General features: G+C 45.5%; 1 protein-coding gene across 4 annotated transcripts in view; it reads left to right on the top strand.

The window, feature by feature from the left end:
* The window catches only part of THADA (THADA armadillo repeat containing), a 335,835-nt gene that overhangs the window by 285,515 nt on the left and 24,165 nt on the right, over window positions 1–26,155 (top strand). For all 4 annotated transcript variants that reach the window (XM_039529575.1, XM_039529574.1, XM_039529572.1 and 1 more), the window contains exon 36: window positions 5,501–5,632. In XM_039529575.1, coding sequence (XP_039385509.1) covers window positions 5,501–5,632 — 132 coding nt within the window. The remainder of the gene's footprint in view (window positions 1–5,500; window positions 5,633–26,155) is intronic.

The raw sequence follows: 26,155 nt of genomic DNA, 5'->3' as shown, positions 1-26,155 counted from the left end.
ATTTCCGTTGACTTCATTGGCTCAAGATTTCACTCTAGGAATCTGTGAGCATGGAGAAGCCTGCAACGTCAGCCATTCCTTTGCTACTTTATTTATCTGGTTGTAGTAAAGTAGCAGGAAAAGTTTAGAGCCCACAAATTAGTGCATAAACATCTCTGAAAATATTTTTGCTTTTGCCACATATTTGGTTTCTCCTATAAAATACTGTTGTTACCATGTAGAAAGAGAGAAGAGAGTGAGAATGACTCTCTAGCATGTTGATTAGGGTGTTTACCAGAGAGAGGGGACATCCAGGTTCCAGCTCTTGCTCCAGTCCCTGAATATTTAGTATGGAAAGTGGAGCAGCTTCAATGAGAGAGATCAACCCCACAATATCCCATAGCTAAGGCTGCGAATTTGTCACGCAAGTCATGGATTCCGTGACCTCTGTGACTGCTGCAGCGGCTGGTGCGCCTGGCTCAGGGACAGCTCAGGCAGCCCCTGTGCCAAGTGGACTGGCCACTGCTGGGGCAGTCTTGAGCCACCGCCCCCACCCCCTGCAGCAGAGTTTGGGTGTGGGAGGGGGGTAGGTGGTTGGGGAACGGGACGGGGTGAGGCGGGCTCTGGGTGGCGCTAATCTGGGTGGTTCCCTGGAAGCAGCAACATCCCACTCACTCAGCTGCCAGGCGGAAGTGTGGCCAGGCAGCTCTGCACACTGCCTCTGCCTGCAAGCACCTCCCCTCAGCTCCCATTGGCTGTGGTTCCCAGCCAATGGGAGCTGCAAAGCTGTGGTTTGGGCGGAGACAACACGCAGAGCTGCCAGGCCACGCCTCCAGCTGAGCGAGGGGGATGTCACCGCTTCCAGGGAGCCCCCCAGGTAAGCGCCGCCCAGAGCCCACCTCACCCTGTCCCGTGCCCTTATCCCCTCTCACACCCAAATTCTGCTGCTGCTGGGGAGGGGAAGAGGCGTGGAGCCAGGTAGGGGGCCTGCCAGCCCCGTCAACCCCCTCCCCCAGCACCAGTGGGGTGTCCCGGTCCGCACGCCACTGCCCGCCCCCTCCATTAGCACCTGTGGCACTCATTGGAAATGCCACCCTCTTTCTCCCCCCACCCCCCTGCAAGTTTTAGTCACGGATATTTTTAGTAAAAGTCATGGACAGGTCACAGGCCATTAATTTTTGTATACTGCCCGTGACCTAACCATGACTTTTACTAAAAATACCTGTGACTAAAACATAGCCTTACCCAAAGCCCGGCGGTTCGGGTAGTCCCCTGCAATATTGAAGACACAAGTTCAAATCCTTACTCCAAATCAGGCAGAATAGGGGCTTGAACCTGGATCTCCCACATCTCCAGGGAGATGCTAAAAGCTATCATCCCTGATCTCGTGTCTACAACAGGATGGCGGGGATATGCAATGAAGATTGTATTGGTCTGGCTTGGCTTCAAAGTTCTTTAAATAAATAAATGGTTGGGAGGGAGTGAAGTTAGTGCTTACAAAAAAAGGTGCCACACTGACAGTCCTGAAAATCAATATTCTTTAGTGATACACAAAACAGACACAGCATAAATAGTGGCATTGCCAATTTTCTCTCACAAACAAGCCAAAGTGAGGTGAATCTGATCTCCATGCCCAGACTTTCTTTGGCCTTTCTGCTTAGATTTCCAGCAGTGCTGCCAACTGTCATGGCGGTGAGTTTTGTGTGCTGTGAACACAGGTGTCCTTAGAACTGGACTTACACCATCAACTCCTTTTACTCTAGTCACAAAGCAGTCTTCAGATGGTAGCTATTTTCACTTGCTGCTGAAATGGATTTGAAGAAATGATTCTTAGTTGACACTCTATATCCCATTGCCACTTCTGTGAGTCAGGCAGTGTCTTGACTCCTGTTTTTTTCCCTTTGTCCCTCTAGCGCCTACGTTATTGTACACCTTCTTAAAGCCTTCTTTTAGTTGTTTTTCCTGGTACAGCTCCACCCTCCTGCCCCTCAGCATTTAAGTTACTTACACTGCTATTTATCTCACATTTTAATTTACCATAAGTTCATAGGTGTTACCATACTGGTGCAGAATGTGGGTCCAGCATGCAGCCTCCACCATTGATCAGTAGCTCGTGGTTCATATGAAAGTGAGACATTTCGATAATGCGTCTAGCCATCTGTGCACTTATGTACATAGGAGGTGGGGGAAAGAAATTCCATCCTGACCTTCTCAAACGATCAGCTTGGACCCTCAACGTGAAGTGTGTGGGTATCCTAGCTAGTTGTAGTATGTCATCTCTTGCCTTGGCCTAACCGGAAACTTTTAGACTCTGGCTGTTGAATTGTTTAACATAATATACAACATAATAAAATGATGTGAGAGCTGGATGGTGGGGTTTGATCAGATAATAAACAAACTTACTCAACCCATTAAGAACATATGAAGAGTATATGTATTCCATATGTTTGATAACATATACAGAGCCTTTGAAAGCTTAGCTTTGATATAATGCCAACTTTGCATTGACTCAGAGACTTTCAAGGTAAATTAATTTTGAAAGAAAGTGAGAATAGAAATTAACATATTTTTGCTTAATATATAAAATGGACATATTTTGTCGTCTGAGATGTCGAACGAGCTAAAAATGAGACAATAAACTATTTGTTTGGAAACGTGTCTGTTAAATGATAGTGATAGCATTTAGCTAGGCTAATTCTATGCTAATCCTTTGGTACCAGGTAGATGCAGCATTTATGTACTGTGCCTGAGATTATCACATTTGGAAATCTTGACTCCTAGAACCAAAGTTAGAGCCAGTAATAAGACAGATTTTATCACTAATATAAAATGAGGGAGACTGGGATGTTTGAATGACTGGTACTGGAATATTAAAGTTTTCATCTCTGTCACTGGTCTGAACTGGGCTACAGTTAGCAGTGATCAAAATGTGAAATGAGTCAGTAATTCCAGTCCTTTTCTGGCAGATGTGTCCCACTTGAAACCAAAATTGGCATTAATTGGCACCCTGGTTGATAGTCTTATCAACGAGGGCAAGGCCTGAAGAGTAGGCAGTCTGAGCTAGCATTTCTCCCCAAGAAGAAGGGCAAAGCAGGCCTGAGTTGAGACAGGAAAAGGGACTGTTCATCCTGCATGTTTTCTAGAGAGCTGGCAGTCTGGCATCTTTCCCAAACACTAAATGTATCACACGGAAAAATAATACCAAGTAAAGGGCCTGATTCTGCTGTCAGTTACACAAGTGTAAATCAGGAGCCACTCTCTTGAAGATTGTGGAGCTGTGCTTGTGTGAAACCTCTGTAAAGGAGAAGTTGGCAATTTATACCTGATTCTACTATCAGTTTGTTCAATGGCTGATGTTTTAAGATAGAAGTTTTAAAAAGCTAATGCTAAACAACTTCAGCCAATCAGAGAAATAAATACAAGAAGAAAATGTTTCTTAGAGGGAAAAGGATCATAGGACTCAAGGGAATGATCTGGACTCTCCTCTCTGCCTCTGCTTAGTGTTGCCTGAGAAGTCAAGAAAAGAAGCCTTTCCAGAGAGGCCATTTTCAGTTTTGCCACATCTCTTGGGAACACTGTAAGAACTTGTTTACACAGGGAAATTGGCTGGCATAGTTATAGCAGAATAATTATTCCACTATAGCTGTTCTGGTGTAAGCCCCACCCCCCCTTGTGTGGAAACTATTCCAGAATAAAAGTGCCTTGATTCTAGATTTATTAAAGTGGAGTTATTATTCTGAAATAGAGTCTCCAAGTGTGTGTATGCGAGGGAAGCTATACTGAAATAGCTATAGTAGAATAATTATTATCCTACAGTATGATAGCCAGTTTCCCTGTCTAATAACACAAACCCAAATACCCTTGCCCTACCTCACCCCTTCTCCCGAGGCCCTGCCCCTTCACCAAGGCCCGGCCCGCTCACTCCATCTCCCCTTCCTCCATTGCTCGCTTTCCCTCACCTTCACTCACTTTCACCAGGCTGGGGCAGAGGTTTGGGGTGCAGGAAAGGGTGCGGGCTCTGGGCTGGAGCAAAGAGGTTCAGAGTGTGGGAGGGGGCTCCCAGCTGAGCCTGGGGCAGAGGGTTGGGGTGCAGGCTCTGGGAGGGGGTTGGGTGTGGGAGGGGGCTCAGGGCTGGGGCAGGTGTTGGGGTGTAGGAGGATGTTTGGGGTGCTGGCTCCGGGAGGGGACTCAGGGTTGGGGTGCAGGCTCCGGCTGGGCAGCACTTACCTTGGGCGGCTCCCGGTTGGTGGTGCAGTGGGGCTAAGGCAGACACCCTGCCTGCTCTGGCCCCACACCTCTCCCGGAAATGGCCAGCATGTCCCTGTGACCCCTGGGGGAGGGGCCAGGAGGCACCACACGCTGCCCCTGCCTGCAGGCACCGCCCCCTCACCTCCCATTGGCCGCAGTTCCCAGCCAATGGGAGCTGCGGAGTTGGTGCTTCGAGTGGGGCCCTCTTCTCCCCTCAGTGGCCGCAGGGACGTGTTGGCCACTTCTGGGAGAGGCGCGGGGCCAGAGCAGGCAGGTAGCCTGCCTTAGCCCCACTGCGCTGCCTGACTTTTAGTGGCCTAAAATCTCCTGGTTTGACTTCAGTAGCCTCTGGGAGATAGAGCCTGATTCTGAGAGACTCTTGGCGAAACCTGGAGTGTTGGCAACCCTACTGGGTACACAATACCTAAGAATCTCCCACTACATGCAAGCAATAACATGGGCTTAATTCTCCACCTAAATCTCCATCACACAAACCTCTGAGGGAGAACCTGACAGAAAAGTGCTTTCCCCTACAGCAATGTGGTAGAAATAAACCTAGGCAACCACTGCATTGCTCCCCAATCTCCAGAGTGTAATCTGTGATATGGTGTGGTCAGCAGCTAGTCACTTTTTCAAGAGAAGTCCCAGTATATTCTCTTTATCATCAATGACATTCACAACCTGAGCAATAAATTCACCTGAGGTGCTCCAGAGAGCAGTACCATCAAGCAAGCTTTCTTAATACAGCCACTTAGTGTCAACCCAACATACTGCTGTTCCCCAGACACCTCCAGATAGAACCTCCAGCCAAAAGTCATTACTTCAAGGACCTGCTGGATCCTCTCCCACACTTTAACAGCAACCTACTAATGCCCAGCAAGAATTCCACACTCACAGGAACTGCAGAAATTTCAGAGCATTAGTGGTTACTCAAGACTCTGAGTATCCCAGCATTGGTTTGATGCTGAAGATGGTCTTTCCTCTCGCCAGCTACCAACTCCTAGGACCAGACAGGGCCAACCATCAAGGGGAGATAAAAGAGAAGAAAAGGTGGGAAAAATAGGTTGGCTGTTCAGACTTCAGCATTACAGAGCAAACAATATTTTGACTACATTGCCACAAGTCGTCCTCTTTTCTCCCCTTCACCCCCTTTTTTTGTGCGTTTCACTAAATTTTGTCATTTTTAGATGTGAGAATAAATATTTCTGTAACTGTTCTGATTTATCTGTAAGAAGCAAAATTCTAAATGCCTTGCCTCTTTGTAAATGTTCAGGTCTCTCCAGTACACTTGCCATGTGGAAATGCGTAGTTCTGCTGTTGCAGAGTGAAGAGCTGATAGTAAGGGATACAGCTGCGGATGTCATAAGGGTGGCCCAGTCTCAAAGCAATATCTGTAACAAAACAGGTACAGTTTGGTAATTTTTCTGTTGACTTGGACATTACTGGGTATTTGAGAGAAGAAAATATTTCCCTTTTCAGCACAAAAGGCAGTGCTTTAATGCTTGGTAATTGTAAAGTGACTCTCACATCTCTCATCACAGTGTGACATCACATACTGTAGAAGAAAACGGTCAATTATGGAGGTTTAACACCCCCTTTTTTAGTTTTTACATTTCTTGGTATAATGTGAATATAGTTATGTGTTTTTTTAGGAGAGACTGCTACAGTACTTAGAGATGGTTCTTCCTGTCATGAGTCAGACTGGCTCTGGTATAAGTAGTAATTTTGGAAATCCTGATCCATTTATATTAAATCATAACTGGAGATAAGGAATGGAAGAGGCTACTTAGACCCCAGGGCAGTGCAGCCAAAATACTCTAACATGAGGTGGCAGGGGACTGGGAAACAATGCCCCTGGGCTCTGTTCCTGTCTTAGCTACTGATTCATTGGTGGGACCCTGGGAAGAGCCCCCTCATGTGATCACTTCCCAGACTGCTGTGAAGGGAGCCAGGTGCTGAACCTGCCAGCTGCTGAACCTGTGGTGTTTTAAGCAAACAGAGTCTGAATGGAGCCTAGCCACTGCTGCTCTGTTAGGGCTCTGTTAGGGCCTCTGTTAGAGTGTGAGTCTTTGGTCTGGCACCTTCTCCTGAAAGCTGTGACCATGCAGCCCCCTGCTCAACCCCTAGACCAGTGCTTGACTGCTCAGACTCCCCCTGTAGCTTCAACATACCTTCTCCCAGAAGTTTCCTCACCAATCCAAAAGCATTTGTTGGGCTGGGGTCAGAGTCATATGGGGCCATCCATCCGTCCCCTTCTCCTCTTCTGCCCCATGCTTCCTAGGTCTATGTCTGAGTTTTCCTTCTGTGATTCCTTTTAAAACTCCTCCTTTGTTGCCTCTGTCCCTTTGTCTTGCTGCTCCTAACTTTCCACTCGCTTCTCTTCCCCTGCATACAAATAGAAACTATCTTCTCTCAGGTCCAGCAAACCTTCTTAGCATGTCTATTGTCTGGTAACTAAAGCACAGTCACTAAAGTTAAGTACTCGCCACTGTCCCTAGGGCTGGGTATGTGCTAGGTCCTACCTGACCTTGATGGATACACATATAGAGAGATTCCATAATACAGCAATTACTTCATAATAGCAACCAGAATTCATAACTTGTATATAGATTCCCCAAATCATCACAGGTCCCTTATGTTCTCTCTGCCTCAGTTTGCTCATTTGTATTATGTTTATTAGTTTACAAAAAAAAGCTCAAAGACTATTATTAGCTTTAACTAAGCTTGAATCTTATTCCATAGAACTTGGATGGTATCTTACATTATTTTGACTAATCCTGTTTCTTTGGCATCATATCTTACAATGGAAATGAAAGTAATTGAGCGTGAAAGTTTAATTTCTGTATAGATCAGAATGAGAAATGGGTGGCAAGCATTCTGTTTTCATACAATTTGTGATTTTCAGGTCCTGCAATGAAAGCTGTGCAGGTCCTACAATGAAAGCTTTTAAAGCTTATTGTTAAACCTTGTAATTTTTCTTCTTCTCCAAAACCACTAGTTAACATGAGTGATTACGGCTTCTTATATTTTCAGTTTAAAGAGACATCTGTTTTGTTTAGTTCATCAAGCCTTGCTCCAGCCCTAAAACCCAATGTATTATTATATACTGCCTCCTGGAGATTGATAAAGCTGCAATGTCTAGTATTTCTTGCTGAGCCTGTAAGACATATAATTGATGTCATTTTGCCAATAGAAGCCTAAATGGAAAGAATGTCACAGGATTTTCCATTTATTAGAATACAGTGCCTATCTGCCATGATTATACAAAAGTCACCAGGCTGAAATCCGTCTTCTTTATTATTTTTTCTAATTGTCAGAAATATGACTGTTTGGTGCTGGCAATGCCAACCACCCTCCCTACCTTCTTTTTTTGTGAACATCACTAGTACCAGCATTATGCACAAGCACCTGCTCTGAGTTTACTTTTTTTGTGGACATATTTAAGCATCCTGTGAAGAGGCAGCGCTGGAACTTTTTAACAGGACAGCTTCTCCTTTAATGTTTGATTAATGTAATATATCCAAGGAGGCTATTCATGGCATGATAGCTGTTCCTGAAGGTTCATATAAGGTTCAAACTGGTCCCGTTTTTCCCTACCAAAGAGTACAGTAGTGGGGCGTGTGTGTCTCTGTGTAGAATTATAGAATTATAGGACTTGAGGGGACCTCAAGAGTTCATCTAGTCCAATCCCCTGCATTCATGGCAGGACTAAACATTATCTAGACCATCCCTGACAGGTGTTTGTCTAACCTGCTCTTAAAAGTCTCCAATGATGGAGATTCCACAACCTCCCTAAGCAATTTATTCTCGTGCTTATCACCCTTACAGTTAGGAAGTTTTTCCTAATGTCCAACTTAAACCAGCTGTGTTGCAATTTAAGCCCATTGCTGCTTCTCCTATCCACGGAGATTAAGAAGAATATTTTTTCTCCCTCCTCCTTGTAATAATTTTTTATGTACTTGAAAACTTGTATATTGTCCCCTCTCCATCTTCTCTTCCCCAGACTAAACAAACCCAAGTTTTTCAATCTTCCCTCATAGGTTATGTTTTTCTGGATCTCTAATCATTTTTGTTGCTCTTCTATGGATTTTCTCCAATTTGTTCACATCTTTCCTAAAATGTGGTGCCCAGAACTGGACACAATACTCCACAATACTTGAGGCCTAATCAGCGCGGAGTAGAGCAGAAGAATTACTTCTTGTGTCTTGCTTGCAACACTCTTGTTAATACATCCCAGAATGATGTTTGCTTTTTTTGCAACAATGTTACATTGTTGACTCATATGTAACTTGTGATCCACTATGACCCCCCAGGTCCCTTTCTGCAGCACTCTTTACTAGACAGTCATTTCCCATTTTGTCCATGTGCAACTGATTGTTCCTTCCTAAGTGAAGTACTTGTATTTGTCCTTATTGAATTTCATCCTATTTACTTCAGACCATTTCTCCAGTTTGTCCAAATCATTTTGAATTTTAATCCTATCCTACAAAGCACTTGCAACCCCTCCCAGCTTGGTGTCATCTGCAAACTTTATAAGTGTACTCTCTCTGTCATTATCCAAATCATTGATGAAGATATTGAACAGAATTGGACCTACAACTGATCCTTGAAGGAACCCACTCAATATACCCTTCCAACTTGACTGTGAACCACTGATAACTACTCTCTGGGAACAGGTTTCAGAGTAGCAGCCGTGTTAGTCTGTATCCACAAAAAGAACAGGAGTACTTGTGGCACCTTAGAGACTAACAAATTTATTTCAGCATAAGCTTTCGTGGGCTACAGCTCACTTCTTTGGATGCATAGAATGGAACACACAGACAGGAGAAAAAAAACCTCCTGCTGACGATAGTTCACGTCAATTGATTAGACTCTTCCACTTGGTATGCATACTTCCACCTTTTCATGTTCTCTGGATGTATAAATATCTCCTGTCTGTGTGTTTCATTCTGTGCATCCGAAGAAGTGAGCTGTAGCCCACGAAAGCTTATGCTGAAGTAAATTTGTTAGTCTCTAAGGTGCCACAAGTACTCCTGTTCTCTCTGGGAACAGTTTTCCAACCATTATGCACCCACCTTATAGTAGCTCCATGTAGGTTGCGTGTATCAAGATAGAGCTAATCTTAACTTTGACTCTGCTTCTACCAGATGAGATATTTGAAATTTGAGTCTATGTATTAGTAGCAAATTATGAGGTTGGTTGTTTGGGACGCGCATATAACAGTTGTGATGCACTTTCCCATATTTTCTGCCACATTAGTGATTGTCTGTGTTACCCCACACATGTGTGGCAAGTGTGGGCTGGTGTGAGACCATATGTACCTCTTTTAGGCTATGCATTATGTTTGTAGAATAATGAGATCAGAGATAAATGATCTTACTGTACGTTTTAGTATGGTTTTATGCCCAATAACAATTACAACCTTACACAGTTCTTTGATATGTTAAATGACCTCCTTGAAGAACAAATGCATTATAATTTAGTACAATTTCAACCTTTTTTCATTTCCGGACCTCTAAAAATTTTCAAATGGAGGTACGGACCCCTATGGAAATTCAGCCTGTGCTCCACAAACCGCTACCATAGAAGTCTTAGACTGAAAACTGACTAAACAGAATTCAACTATGAATGTTGCTCGTGTTCGGCATGGCATTTGACTCAGTATGAGAAAGGATGCTAAGGTGTGGGCTTCTGTGGTAATGACAACACTTCCGGGTTTTACCCGTAGGTGGGATATTCACATATTTTTGATTGATCAGAAAAACGAAATGCCTTTTCTGTGATCTGAAACTTTATTTTCGTAGTCACCTTTCGCAGACCCCTTAGACTGAGGTCTTGGCTACACTTGCAGATTTGCAGCGCTGCAGCAGGGTGTGAAAAAACACCCCCTCCAGCGCTGCAAGTTGCGGCGCTGCAAAGTGCCAGTGTGATCAGAGCCCCAGTGCTGGGAGCACGGCTCCCAGCGCTGTACATTAATCCCCATGGGGAGGTGGAGTACAGACAGCGCTGGGAGAGCTCTCTCCCAGCGCTGGCGCTCCGACCACACTCGCGCTTCAAAGCGCTGCCACGGGAGCGCTCCCGCGGCAGTGCTGTGCAGCGCTAAGTGTAGCCATAGCCATAGTCTGCGTACCCTGAGGGGTTCACGGATCACAGATTGAAAACCACTGCTATACTCCATGGTTTTTGATGATTGCAGTGCTCAGCTCCATCTGCTGGCTAATCCATGCAGCTACATATCAGAGTTAGTTTTAGATGGCAGTGGCAGAAATAGAGACAAATTAATAAGGATAATATAAAGCATTTACCAACATGACAATGGTGTGTAAATAAAACTTTTGTCCCTCTTGTGGATCGGAAGGAAAAGTGCACAGAAGAGCATCTTTTCTGAGAGAGATGGTGCTAAACCAAAAAACTCATTTCTTTTTTATAGACTAGTGTTACTTTCCAATAGTGTCAGTAGACTGAAGTTCATTTTATATATATTTTAATTTATTTTGAAAAGCTGGATTTAATTTTGTTGCAAAAATTGATTCAGATGCGGATGGCTGCTGCCATTTTTCTGAGAAAGTCATGACACATGGAAACCAAACTGTCTAATTAGGAGCAAGATTAATTATTGTTTTGTTTGTCTAAAATGGAAGCTTGTCAGGTAGTTAATGTCTTACTAATGACCTCCCCATTACAAATCCAGTCAATGACTAAAGCTATTGGATGTATACTGACTTTGTTATTGCTTCCTCATGCATTGAGGTGTAAACTTCTGTGAGATTGTTTTATTGCTGGTAGTGTGAGGGAGAGCACAAGAAGACTTGTTTTCAGTGTAAATGTATAATAGTTTCTTTGAAATCTAATTAAATTAGTGACCCATGGCTATGTACTGTCTAGACCCATTCACAGCCCTATTGCTTATCCCAGAGCTTATTCCTTAAAAGAAAGATGATTTAAATCAAGGAACAGAGACCTTCCTTCCTATACTCATGGTCATTTTCCTGAATGTCCTGAGATGTTCAGGTAATTCAAGGCTGGAATGAAAGCTGCATCTATTACTGTGTCATTTTCAGTTTGGCTTTTGTTTACAAAGGAAGAAATGTCTTCAGTAAGGCTGTGGGCTTGTTGAGATTAGAAAAATTTCACCTGTTTAAATAAATCATTTTATAATTGTCCTGGTTAAATGTTTGCAAACCTCTAATGTAGATGCCCTTAAATAAGTTAGCCCTAATGCTGGTAAATTTAAGACCCATTTAAGTGTATGTACATTAGGACCTAGAACCAGATTAACTAGATTGATTTAACATTGGTTTAGTTACATTGTTGTAAACTGGGGGGTAGAGCTGTAAAGGCGGCTAAATTTTTTAGACGGGTTTATGTAATTTAGCAGCCTAAATCGCTTTTTCAAAAGTAGTATAGGTATGTAGGAACCTACATTTCATTGAAAATCAGGGGGATTTTTAGGCTCCTAAATGCTTAAATCACTTTTGAAAACAGGACCAGGGCTCCTAAGTCATGTAGGTGTGTTTGAAAATTTTGTCCCAGTCCTATATAATTTTTGTTCTGAAGGCCAAAAATTTAGACCTCTTAATCCTAATCTGAACCTACAATTCCAATTTTTTACCATTAAGAAAGTATCAACAAATAACATGAATGTGCCAGAAGTCCTCATTTGACACAGGGCAATTCAAAGCCATCTCTCCTGATTTCAGTGCTGCTCCCTGCTGTGTCTCTGTGTCATCTAGGAAAAGTGGTCACTCAGTACAAATGACTAATATCCCAACCTTTGAAGCACCAACACAGATTCTTCAGCGCGCGTGCGCGCACACACACACAGAGTGTTGTTTTCTCTCTCTCATCATGAGACCATAGAAAAATAGACTCCCCAGGGGGAAGATTAACCACTGTGGCTAATGTTTGTGCAGCACTTTGAAAATGTAATGCACTAGGTAAGTGTTGCTTATCATTTTTAGGCGCCAGTATGTAAGAGTTGAGGGAAATCTGAGGGCATCTCTTATTAACAGAGGGACTGGTAGCTGTAGTTGTTATAGGTAGGGGATGAGCCAAGGAGGAATTCTCCACCCCACTCCCCCAAAGGAAGTTTTGTTTGTAAAGGAAGTTTTGTTTTAACTTAGAGGGCAGAGCCCTAAGACTTCATCTAAAGTTTATATGAAGAAAGACACAGGACTCACAGTTCAGTGTGTGAATGTCTTGTATGCATCACTGCATTCTTGCTGTATCTTGCTTAAACCTGTCAAACCAATTGCAGTACTACAGCATTTGTAGTGTCTCAGTAATGAGTAGGGTTTGGCTACATTGTTTTACTTTTCACCCACGGCAAAATAAGTATTTCAAATTAGTTAAATTTACTGACTGTGTTAGATTTTTTTGTTGTTTTTCCATTGAATTCACATTTTATCAGGCTATTCTGAAGCCGTCAGTCCATCTCTATTTTCCCCCTCTCATACCCTCGTCAGAAAACTCACATTCAGAGAGAGTAAGAGGGAAATAAGACTGGTTGCTTCACTGTGGAGCTGGAGGAACGAAGCACCCCCAGCCATGCTGACTGAGTTCCACTGAAGGCTTACTCACTTCCTTGGCAGTGCTCACTGAGGAATAGAAATCACCATACTAGAGAGAAGATTTGGAAGCTGTTATTCCAGGATGCATCACTGAAGATCATTAGGGTGCTCAATACAGTATCAGTAGGGTGACCATAATTTCCCAAAGGAAAAACAGGACAACGCAGGGGCCAGCCCAAAGCCCTCCTCCCTCCCCCCCGCGTGGGGCCGGCCTGAGCCCCCCTGCTGCCCATCACATGGGGACAGCCCAAGGCCCCCATATACCCCTGCAGGCCAGGTAGTCCAAGCCACCCACTGCTGCTCACCCACAAGGGGACAGCCCGAGGCCCCCTGTCGCCTGTCCACATGGGGCCAGCCTGGCCTAAGCCACTCTCCTGAGCCCTCCCTCCCACACGGGGCTGGCATTGCTGCTCCCCGCCCTGCACATTCGTCCTCGCCCCACTTTAGTTTCATGATCAGTTGGCAAGAGCAAATGGGACAATGCCCAGTTTTGCTATAGAAGTTGGGACGGCTGGAATGGGGCTTAAAAAAGGGACTGTTCCAGCCAAATCAGGATGTATGGTCATCCTAAATATCAGTAACAGTATCAGCCTTGTTTAGTAATGTGATTAGTTCTGGCTTGTAATATCTCAGTTCTATTTTATTGCATTAAACTTAAAGTTTGTCTACAGGTTATCAGCCTTTAAGTAACCCTTACTTTGTATATAGTGATTAGAAAATGTAAACGGGGTGCGGGATATAATAAAAAAAGTGTGGTACTGAAAAAAATTGAGTGAAAATCATTTTCATCAGATTCATAGAAAATGTATGTGTGGGAAATCTCAATTCCTTGACAGAATCAAACTGATTTTATAAAACTTTTCTACCTGTGAATCACCTTCCTAGTATGCCCTCACTCTCCCCCGTACTCCCAAAAAGTTGCACAATGCGCTGTTCTCTAAAAAATACAACGATTTGGTTTTTCATAGGTGATGAAGCTGGAATGGAAATTAAAAACCAAAACTACAGCTTGATCTAAAAGCAAGCATGAAGAAAACGAGATTTTTTGGGGGCCGCTGCAGTATTGCTGATTTCATTCATAGGACTGGAAGGGACCTCAAGAGGTCATCCTTCACATGCCCTGCACTCATGGCAGGACTAAGTATTATCTAGACCAGGGGTGGGCAGGGTTGCACAACTGTATGGAGGGCCGGGTAGGGAAGGCTGTGCCTCCCCAAACAGCTTGGCCCCTGCTCCCTCCCACTTCCCACCCCCTGACTGCCCCCCTCAGAACTCCCAACCCCTCCAACCCCCCCTGCTCCTTGTCCCCTGACCGTCCCCTCCCGGCACACCCGCACCCTATCCATCCCCCCTGCTCCCTGTCCCTGACTGGTCTGACCCCTATCCACATCCTTGCCCCATGACAGCCCCCCTGGGACTCCCACCTCCTATCCAACCGTCCTCTGCTCCTCATCCACTGACCACTCCCTCCCAGGATCCCCCACCCCTAACTCCCCCCCAGGATCCCACCCCCTTATCCAACTCCCCCCCACTCCCTGTCCCCTGACTGCCCTCCTGACAGGCCCCCCGGGACTCCCACTCCCAACCCTCCCTGTTCCTCATCCCCTGATGTGGCCTGCGGGCCGTAGTTTGCCCATGTCTGATCTAGACCATCCCTGACAGATGCTCTTAAAAAACTCCAGTGATGGAGAATCCACAACCTCCCTGGGCAATTTATTCCATTGGTTAACCACCCTGACAGGAAGTTTTTCCTAATGTCCAACCTAACCTGCCCTTGTGGCAATTTAAGCTCATTGCTTCTTCTCCTGTCCTCAGAGGTTCAGGAGAATCATTTTTCTCCCTCCTCTTTGTAACAACTTTTTTATGTACTTGAAAACTGTTATAATGTTCCCTCTCCATCTTCTCTTCTCCAGTCTAAACAAACCCAATTTTTTCAATCTTCCTTCATAGGTCATGTTTTCTAAACCTTTTAATAATTTTTGTTGCTCTTCTCGGGACTGTCTCCAGCTTGTGCACATCTTTCCTGAAATGTGGCGCCCAGAACTGGACACAATACTCCAGTTTAGGTCTTATCAGCACAGAGCAGAGCAGAAGAATTACTTCTTGTTTCTTGCTTACAACACCACTCCTAATACATCCCAGAATGATGTTTGCTTTTTTTGCAACAGTGTTACACTGTTAACTCATATTTAGTTTGTGATTCACTATGACCCCATATCCCTTTCTGCAGTACTTCTTCCTAGGCAATCATTTCCCATTCTGTACGTGTGCAAATGATTATTCCTTCCTAAGTGGAGTACTTTGAATTTGTCCTTGTTGAATTTCATCTTATTTTCTTCAGACCATTACTCCAGTTTGTCCAGATTATTTTGAATTTTAATTCTGTCCTCCAAAGCACTTGCAACCCCTGTATTGTCTGCAGACTTTGTACGTGTACTCTCTCTGTCATTATCCAGATCATTGACGAAGATATTAAAGAGCGCTCCCAGTGCTGGTAGCTACTCCCCTCGTGGGGGTGGGTTTTTTACAGTGCTGGGCTTGTGCCACAGCAAGGTAGTATCAAAAGCCTTACTAAAGTCAAGATATACAACATCTACTACTTCCCCCTATCCACTAGGCTTGTTGCCCTGTCAAAGAAAGCTATTAGGTTGTTTTGACACAATCTGTTCTTGACCAATCCATGCTGACTGTTACTTACCACCTTATTATCGTCTAGGTTTTTGCAAATTGATTGCTTAATTATTTGCTCCATGATTTTTCTGAGTACAGAAGTTAAGATGACTGGTCTGTAATTCTCTGGGTTGTCCTTATTTCCCTTTTGATAGATTTGCACTAATATATTTGCCCCTTTTCAGTCCTCTGGAATCTCTCCCGTCATCCATGACTTTTTGAAGATAATCGCTAATGGCTCAGATATCTCCTCAGTCAGCTCCTTAAGAATTCTAGGATGTATTTCATCAGGTCCTGGTGACTTCAAGACATAAGGATTGCCAAAGTGCTGTTTAACATGGAAGAGGGGAAGTAACTTTTATTGGTATTACCAGTACACCCTACTAAAGAGATGGTAGAAGAGATTGGAGTCAGGGAGGTGTAGCTGCGTGTATTTGTGCTAGAACTTGTAGTTAAGGTAAGGAATGGGAGAAAGTGGAGAGAGAATCGGGATGAAAGTATACTAACATAGAAAGAGAAGAGAAAAGAAAAAACCCTGCTGAAATGTGCATCTCCCTGTGAAAACTTTCCTTTAACTAAAGTAAATCTGTGCCGAAGTTTTTCACACTCACACACCCTTGGAGGGACCTAGTAAATCACTTCAAAGAGAGATAATAGATAACGGAGTCTGTGTGATGTTGGTGTTACACAATGGACCTGGCATTCATCACCACCACCACAGGTGATGTCAGCAAATCAGTAGTGGCTGGTGTGATTGCAAAACTTCCAACCCAGCTGCCCTCTACTGCTGATCAATGAAGAATTTCAAGACAAGTGCCTGAAATCTAATCAGCTCTAGTTGTTAGTGAAGTAGATAAGTTATTCCAGCTGACCTGCAACACTACTACCTTTTTGTCCATCACTGTTTCAAATACCATGTTTCCAGTGGCTCTGTCTATGCCTTTTAAAATACCATTGCTCACATGCCAGTATGCATTATTTGTAGTTTCCCACCATTACAGTAGCACCTAAAGACTGCAATCAAAATTGAGGACCCATTGTTCTAACATAACATGTCCCTGCCTCCATGCCTTATATGAGGACATTGAGGGAGCCAGAGATTGTTATCTTAGGGTATGTCTACACTACAAGTGTAGTTCGATTCAACTTAAGTTGAATTTGTGGAATCGACCTTACAAAGTCGAATTTGTGTATCCACACTAAGGACACTAATTCGACTTTGTGAGTCCACACTAATGGGGCAAGCATCGACTTTGGAAGCGGTGCACTGTGGGCAGCTATCCCACAGTTCCCGCAGTCCCCGCTGCCCATTGGAATGCTGGGTAGAGCCCCCAATGCCTACTGGGGGAAAAAATGTGTTGAGGGTGCTTTTGGGTAACTGTTATCATTGAACCATCACTCCCATCCTCCCTCCCTGAAAGCGCCGGCGGGCAATCTGTTCGCGCACTTTTCTGGTCAGTGACAGCGCAGATGCCACAGCACTGCGAGCATGGAGCCTGCTGCGATCATCGCTGCACTTATGGCCGTTGTCAACTCCTCGCACCTTATCATCCACCTCTTCCACAGTCAGCTGCTGAGAAATCGGGCGAGGAGGCTCCGGCAGCACGGTGAGGACATGAAGTGTCAGAGTGGCACAGACCTCTCAGAAAGCACGGGACCCCGCGCCGTGGAGATCATGGTGGCAATGGGTCATGTTCATGCTGTGGAACGGCGATTCTGGGCCCGGGAAACAAGCACGGACTGGTGGGACCGCATAGTGCTGCAGGTCTGGGATGAATCACAGTGGCTGCGAAACTTCAGGATGCGTAAGGGCACTTTCCTTGAACTCTGTGAGTTGCTGTCCCCTGCCCTGAAGCGCAAGGACACCCGGATGCGAGCAGCCCTGACTGTGCAGAAGCGAGTGGCCATAGCCCTCTGGAAACTTGCAACACCAGACAGCTACCGGTCAGTAGCGAACCACTTTGTCATGGGCAAATCTACCGTGGGGGTTGCTGTGATGCAAGTAGCCCACGCAATCGTTGAGCTCCTGCTCTCAAAGGTAGTGACCCTGGGAAACGTCCAGGTCGTCATAGATGGCTTCGCCGCGATGGGATTCCCAAACTGCGGTGGGGCTATAGATGGAACTCACATCCCTATCCTGGGACCGGCCCACCAGGCCAGCCAGTATATTAACCGAAAGGGCTACTTTTCAATGGTGCTGCAAGCACTGGTGGACCATAGGGGACATTTTACCAACATCAACGTCGGGTGGCCGGGCAAGGTTCATGACGCGTGTGTTTTCAGGAACTCTGGTCTGTTTAGATGCCTGCAGGAAGGTACTTTCTTCCCGGACCACAAAATAACTGTTGGGGATGTGCAGATGCCTACAGTGATCCTCGGGGACCCAGCCTACCCGCTAATGCCCTGGCTCATGAAGCCCTATACAGGCGCCTTGGACAGCGACAAGGAACTCTTCAACTACCGGCTAAGCAAGTGCAGAATGGTGGTGGAGTGTGCTTTCGGACGTCTCAAGGGGAGATGGAGGAGCTTACTGACTCGCTCGGATCTCAGCTAAACCAATATCCCCATTGTTATTGCAGCTTGCTGTGTGCTCCACAATCTCTGTGAGAGCAAGGGGGAGACCTTTATGGCGGGATGGGAGGTTGAGGCAAATCGCCTGGCTGCTGATTACGCTCAGCCAGACAGCCGTGCGATTAGAAGAGCCCAGCGGGAAGCGCTGTGCATCCGGGAGTCTTTGAAAGCTAGGTTCCTCAGCGAGCAGCGTGACCTGTGACTGTTCAGTTTCTTTACAGAGAAGCTGAACCTGCCCCTGTTTCTTTACCCAGTTACTGTTGACTATTCTCTGCAGTTACATACACCGTTCACCCCGTTTCCCCCCTTCCAACACACGTGTAAAAATAAAATACATGTTCCATTGTTACTTAACAAAGATTTCTTTATTAATGACTTTGCGTTAAAGGGTTGAAACTGGGATGCAGACTGTGGTGGGTAGGGTGTGCAGTGATGTAAAGACCGCCTCTAAACTCGAGGAATGACAGGCTCCTGCTCCTAGAGCGGTCCGCAGTGCCGGACTGGTTGTTTCAACGGAGCCTGCCATCCCTCCTTTTTGGGACTCTGTGTGCGGGGGCTATGTGTTCTTGTTGTGGAGGAGGACGGCTACAGATTCCCCTGCTGCGTGGCTCTGTGGTCCAGGACAAGGACCGCTGCATAAGATCTGTAACCGCCCTCCCCCGCTACAAAGTCACGTACCCCGCCCCACCCACACAGAACATGGAAACCACCTCCCATACCGACCAGGGTGCCTACTGACTGCACTGTGTGTGTGACCTGCTGCTGATCCTGCCCCCGTGTCTGTACCCTGGTAAAGGTGACTGTCCTATGCAATTACCAACCCCCTTCCTCACCCCCCCTTCAAACACAGTCTTCTGTACAAAAACATGATGGAAACAGTAATTGACAGCAAAGTATTTTTAATAATCAACTAGACAGTTAGGGGATGAAACTGGGATTGGGGCTTGGGTGAGTCAGGAAGGGAAGGACTTCTCAAAATTTAGGGAATAGGAGCTTTTGGGTACTTGAGCACTCTGCTGGGGTGCGGTGACAGTTTTCACGGCCCCTGGTGCCCCTCCTTCTTGTTGTTTTGGGTGAGGGGGGTATGGGACTTTGTGGCGGGGGAGGGCAGTTGCAGATACACTGCAGGGGGGCTCTGTCCTCCTGCCTGCGGTCTTCCAGAACATCCACAAGGCGCCGGAGCGTGTCCATTTGCTCCCTCATTAGTCCAAGCAGCGTTTGAGTCGCCTGCTTGTCTTCCTCACGCCACCTCTCCTCCTGTTCGCTGTGTGAGCGCTGGTACTGAGAGAGGTTCTCCCTCCACTGGTTCTGCTGGGCCGCCTCGTCTCGGGAACAGCTCATAAGTTCAGCGAACATCTCGTCCCGTGTCTTTTTCTTTCACCACCTAATCTTTGCCAGCCTCTGTGAGGGGGATGCTCGGGCAGGTCTGGAGACAGTCGAAGCTGTGTGATGGGAAAAAGGGAGTGAATTCCTTGCAAAGATACATTTTTGCGAACAATGAACACAGTCTAGTCTGTCTCTGTGAACAAGACCATGCACAGCACCTATCTTGTGCGCACTCCTGCTGCAGGCAATCCGGAAAGCACAAACTCTGCCCCTGTTCCACCCTCTCGCAGTCTCCCCCGCCCCTTGGAATTCAGGATTGAGATCCCAGTACCCGATGGGGCAAAAATCATTGTCGCGGGTGGTTCTGGGTAACTGTCGTCAGTTGTTCCTTCATCCGGGAAAGCAACGGCAGACAATCATTTCGTGCCTTTTTCCCCTGGATTGCCCTGGCAGACGCCATAGCGTGGCAACCATGGAGCCTGTTTTGCCTTTTGTCACTGTCACCGTATGTGTACTAGATGCCGCGGACAGAGGCGATTCAGCAGCGCTACACAGCAGCATTCATTTGCTTTTGCATGACAGCAGAGATGGTTAGCAGCCGTTCTGTACCGTCAACCATGCCATTGTAAATTGGCGATGAGATGACGGTTACCAGTCCTAGTGCACTATACCTTCTGCTGCTGTCATAGGTGCCCCTGGCCGAGATCAGCTCGGGGTGCAAAAGACAAAACTGGGAATGACTCCCCGAGTCAATCCCTCCTTTATGGTATCTAAAAATAGAATCAGTCCTGCCTAGAATATGGGGCAAGTGTACTAGAGATCCAGTGTATCAGAGAACCAGAGAGCACAGCCGCTCCGTGTCAGATCATGCAGGAATGATGAGCTGCATGCCATTCACAGGGGGTGCTCCTGCAACAACCCCACCTGTTTCTTCCCTCCTCCCCCAGCCTTCCTGGGCTACCGTTGCAGTATCCCCCCATTTGTGTGCTGAAGTAATAAAGAATGCAGGAATAAGAAACAGTGACTTGTTAGTGAAATGAAATGAGGGGAAGGAAGCCTCCAGCAGCTATGATAGTCCGGTCAGGACATTAAGCAGTGTGGGGGAGAGGAGACCAGCATCCTGCTGCTATGATAGTCCAGGCAGTACAGAATCTTTTCTTTACACATGAAGGGCGGGGACTGATGGAGCTCAGCCCCCTGTTGCTATGATGAAGACGGTTACCAGCTGTTTTGTACCGTCTACTGGGAAGCAGTAGCACTCATGAGCTGATGATGAGGACGGATAGCAGTCGTATTGCACTACACCATCTGCCGCAAGGCTGATGATGATGACGACGGATATCAGTCATATTGTACCGTCAGCCACCCATGAGGCGGGGGGGGGGGGGGGAAGCTACAGTACAGTGCCGCAGCATCGCGTCTACCAGCAGCATTCAGTACACATAGGGTGACATTTAAAAGAGTCAAGAGACGATTTTTTTCCCTTTTCATTCTGGGGGTGGGGAGTGGGGGTACATTGACGAGCTATGCCCTGAACCACCGTGGACAATGTGTTTGACCCTACAGGTATTGGGAACTCAGCCAAGAATGCAAATGCTTTTTGGAGACTGAAGGAACTGTGGGATAGCTTGCATCCTCAGTCCCCCCTCCCTCCCTCCATGAGCGTCCATTTGATTCTTTGGCTTTCCGTTACGCTTGTCACGCAGCAGCGTGCTGAGTCTCTGCTACGCCGTCTGTCTGGAGATTTTTTAAAAATACTTTGGACCAGGCGTAACATTACAGTAATTTCCCTAATTAGATGCAGCAGTCGCCGAGCGAGATCACCCTGACGAGGGTCACTGAAGGAGATAGAGAGCGCATGCTGCGTGAAAGCCAGCACAAACCAGGGGCCTATGCTGCCATGCTCGTGGAGGCAATGCTCCCAGAGTACCTGAGGATAGCCTGGCGCGGAAAAGTGCTACCACGGAGCACCCAATAAGGCAGCTCTTCCCTGGAACCTCATGCGGAGGTTTTTCGATCTCCTCCAGGAGAGCTTCGTGGAGATCTCCCAGGAGGATTTCTGTTCTATCCCCATAGATATAGACCTCCTTTTCACATAGTTCAGATTCCTGTTACATTAATAATAAAAGTTTACATGTTTAAAGCACGTACCGACTGATCCTTCCCCTGATTCAGGGTCTGGGGTAACTGCTGGGGAGGGTTGGTAGGGGATCTCCGTGAGGGTGATGAAGAGATCCTGGCTGTCGGGGAAACCAGCGTTGTAAGCGCTGTCGACTGCCTCCTCCTCCTCATCTCCTTCCTCATCTTCCCCGTCCGCGAACATCGCCGAGGAACTGGCCGTCGACACTATCCCATCGTTGGAGTCCACGGTCACTGGTGGGGCAGTTGTGGCAGACCCACCGAGAATGGCATGCAGTGCCTCGTAGAAGCGGCATGTCTGGGGCTGGGCTCCGGAGCGTCCGTTTGCCGCTTTGATTTTTTGGTAGCCTTGTCTCAGGTCCTTGATTTTCACGCGGCACTGCGTTGTATCCCGGCTGTATCCTCGGAGTGCCATGGCTTTGGAGACCTTCTCGTAGGTCTTTGCATTCCGTTTTTTGGAGCGCAGCTCCGAAAGCTCAGACTCATCGCCCCACACAGCGATCAGATCCAAGACTTCCCGGTCAGTCCATGCTGGGGCCCTCTTTCTATTCTGAGATTGCCTGGACTCCTCTGCTGGAGAACTCTACATCGTTGCTGGTGCTGCTGAGCTCGCCCCGATGTCCAACCAGGAAATGAGATTCAAACTGGCCAGACAGGAAAAGGAATTCAAATTTTCCCGGGGCTTTTCCTGTGTGGCTGGTCAGAACATCCAAGCTCGGACTGCTGTCCAGAGCGTCAACAGAGTGGTGCACTGTGGGATAGCTCCCGGAGCTACTAAGGTCGATTTCCGTCCACACCTAGCCTAATTCGACATAGCCATGTCGAATTTGCCGCTACTCCCCTCGTCGGGGAGTACAGAATTCGAACTAAAGAGCCCTCTAGGTTGAACTAATTAGCTTCCTGGTGTGGCACCATCACTTCATGTAATTTGTTTTAAGATAAACTGGACAAAAAACCCAGCCTAAATGAGGAAATAAACAATATCTAGATGCTGTAGCTCTATGAATAAAATATCAATACTTTACCATACGTCTGTATACAGAGCTAGATATTTCAAAGTACTTCCCAATATTTTCATTACCACAGTTGCAAAGTAAATAAAGCATACAGCCAAAGATAACTCATCTTCACTACTTTCCGTATGGATGCTGTAGTGACTAAGTAAGACATGGTCTCTTGCAACTCCCCCAGTGATGTGAATAACTTTGATGGGAAATGCTGGCCAAGTAGGAGTGAGTTATTCAACAGCAGAATTTGTTAGGCAATTCTTTAATGTTGGTGCAGGACTTGCATGTTTAGAGACACACTGAGGTGTTAAAATCTCTCTTGGGTACTTTAGATAACACAGGTTGAGGATAAGGGAAAATAAGGGTCAAAGACATGCCTGGGTATTTTTAGTGATGCTTGAGAGTGTAGTAAAAAAGAGATTCCCTGCAGAGAAACAACAGCAGATTGAGGACTGGTCTACCCTAAAAATTTAAATTGTAGCTATGACGCCCTAACCCCAGATGTAGTCAGGTTAGATTCACAGAAGAATTCTCCTGCTGACCTAGCTACTCCCTTTCAGGGAGGTGGATTACCTACAGTGGTGGGAGAATCCTCCTGTTAGTATAGTGAGCTGTAACGATGCTGGTTCTGGTGGGACCCAACTGAGAGTGCCAATTCAAGACAAATTGCTTAAAGCAGGTAAGTTACAGTGCAAGGCTGGGGTTTCTATGCACACCAAGGTAAACCAAACCAGCCAAACAGAGAAAACTTTGGTTTTACCCCACTGGCTAACCATAAGTCACACAAGCAATTCCCTTAGACAGTCCCAGTATCACCACCAGTGCCACTCGTTATGGGGAGAAATGGTTATGAAAACCAATGCCCCAGTAAAAGAAAAAACGTTCTTCCAATCCCAAAGGACCAAGCCCCAGACCCAGGTCAATATACAAATCAGATCTTACCCACAAATCATGCTGTTGCCAATCCTTTAGAATCTAAAATCTAAAGGTTTATTCATAAAAGGAAAAAGATACAGATGAGAGCTAGAATTGGTTAAATGGAATCAATTACATACAGTAATAGCAAAGTTCTTGGTTCAGGCTTGTAGCAGTGATAGAATAAACAGCAGGTTCAAATCAAGTCTCTGGAGTACATCCACAGCTGGGATGGGTCATCAGGCCTTTGTGTAGAGCTTTCGTTTGTAGCAAAGTCCCTCCAGAGGTATGAAGGAGGATTGAAGACAAGATGGAGGAGCTGCAGCTGCTTTTTATAGTCTCTTGCCATGTGGTCTCTGCTTTCTTTGTCCCCAAGATAAGCTGTCCATCACACGTCATGGAAAAACTTCAGAGTTCTGTCCATAGGCATGTCCCTGCATACCTTATTGAGTCACAAGGTGTGTCTGCCTTCTCTCAATGGGTCAGTTGTATAGCTAATGGTCCTTAATGGGCCATCAAGCAGGCTAGGCAGAGCTGACATCAACTTGTCTGAGGTGTCACCCAGAAGCATAGCGTAAGTTTGAAATACAGACAGTATAGAGCCAATATTCATAACTTCAACTACAAAATGATACACACATATAGACAGCATAATCATAACTAGCAAATCATAACCTTGTCTTAAACACTCCTTTATAAAAGATTTGGTGCCACTACAGGACCTTGGTTGCAACAATGATCTATATGGTCCCAGTTCATGTCAATAACGTCACAAGCGTCTACACGAAAGTAGCAAAGAGTCCTGTGGCACCTTATAGACTAACAGACGTATTGAAGCATGAGCTTTCATGGATGAATACCCACTTTGTCGGATGCATGTAATGGAAATTTCCAGGGGCAGGTATAAATATGCAGGCAAGAATCAGGCTAGAGATTACGAGATTAGTTCAATCTAGGAGGATGAGGCCATCTTCTAGTAGTTGAGGTGTGAACACCAAGGGAGGAGAAACTGCTTTTATAGTTGGCTAGCCAGTCACAGTCTTTGTTTAATCCTGAGCTGATGGTGTCAAATTTGCAGATAAACTGAAGCTCAGCAGTTTCTCTTTGAAGTCTGGTCCTGAAGTTTTTTTGCTGCAGGATGGCTACCTTTAAATCTGCTATTGTGTGTCCGGGGAGATTGAAGTGTTCTCCTACAGGTTTTTGATATTGCCATTCCTAATATCCGATTTGTGTCCATTTATCCTTTTACGTAGGGACTGTCCAGTTTGGCCGACATACATAGCAGAGGGGCATTGCTGGCATATGATGGCGTATATTACATTGGTGATGGTGTAGCTGATCTGGTTAGGTCCTGTGATGGTGTCGCTGGTGTAGATATATGGGCAGAGTTGGCATTGAGATTTGTTGCATTGATTGTTTCCTGAGTTAGAGTTACTATGGTGCAGTGTGTAGTTACTGGTGAGAATATGCTTCAGGTTGGTGGGTTGTCTGTGGGCGAGGACTGGCCTGCCACCCAAAGTCTGTGAAAATGAGGGATCATTGTCCAGGATGGGTTGTAGATCACTGATGATGCGTTGGAGAGGTAAAATGCTGCACTGCTGTAGCATTTTAAGTGTAGACGTAGCCTGAGAGAATAGTGGACCTGAAGTGAGAGCCTGTTTTTCTACCTGAAGTGGCCACCACTGTTGAAACTGCAGTAGTAAAAGAAAAGACAAGAGGTGGGCAAAAGAGGATTGAATATTGTTTTGGGGACAGTTGTTGAAAAGAATAAAATATATATTACTCTTCAAAAAGAGATTTCCCTGGTGATGGAGGAGGGCACGAGTAGTAAGGAATTCTGGGAATATTTAGTGTGGAAGTAGGGAAGAACGCTCACTAGTAACATCACAAAGGTGAACTAATGTCACCTGTGCTTGTAGAAGAATGAAAAGAATGGTGTTTGCAGTTAATGAGGAGGATGTTCCGATTTAAAAAAAAGTTTAGACTGTTGTTTAGAGTGAATATCTTTAAAATACATAGGGATACTATTTGCAAGGTGTAAGAAGAGGTGAAACTGAGGTGATGACTCATTTTCCTTTTCTGCTGGTAATGATAAATGCTTTTATTTATGTATTTGAGCAGACTAGGAATTTAAGGAGAAATTGCAGCACCAATGACAGATTTAACCCATCATGGATTCAAAGGAATACATTTGTAATAGATTTTGCTTACCTGATGATGATGTTGGTCCGACACTTAAGAAGTTTGTTCCAGACAGCAAAGTGACATGTGGTAGCAATTATGAAAGATTGAACATGGCTGGAAGGCATAATTAGGTGGCTTTTGGTCCAGTGTACTAGTGTCTAAACAGAGACCAAGTACAAGAGAGATTTGTGAGGTGAAAGCAGTGGGTACTACTGCTGAAATATTAAATATGTAAATGTACTGGGGAAATTCAGTGGTGGCATTTGGCCCATTTCTTTCATTTGTTTCATAGTTAGCCTTAATAAATATATTTTGTGTCTTTATAGTAATATTTTTGGTGATGTGCTATGCTGTTTGTAGCTGTTAATGTGCTGTAGAAAATATTTTGTATTGTTTTTATCAAAACCATTCCTCAGAGTATCCAGAATTACTTTAAATAGTTGGCAGTCTTTTACCAATTATGGTTTCTGTGGTAATTTGTTAGTCTCTAAAGTGCCACAAGGACTCTTCATTGTTTTTGTGGTAATATGATTGTTTCCATAGTCG

The sequence above is a fragment of the Mauremys reevesii genome, linkage group 3 (assembly GCF_016161935.1).
Source record: "Mauremys reevesii isolate NIE-2019 linkage group 3, ASM1616193v1, whole genome shotgun sequence".
Taxonomy (NCBI): Eukaryota; Metazoa; Chordata; order Testudines; family Geoemydidae; genus Mauremys; species Mauremys reevesii.
This window is presented reverse-complemented; position numbering and strand designations above follow the sequence as displayed.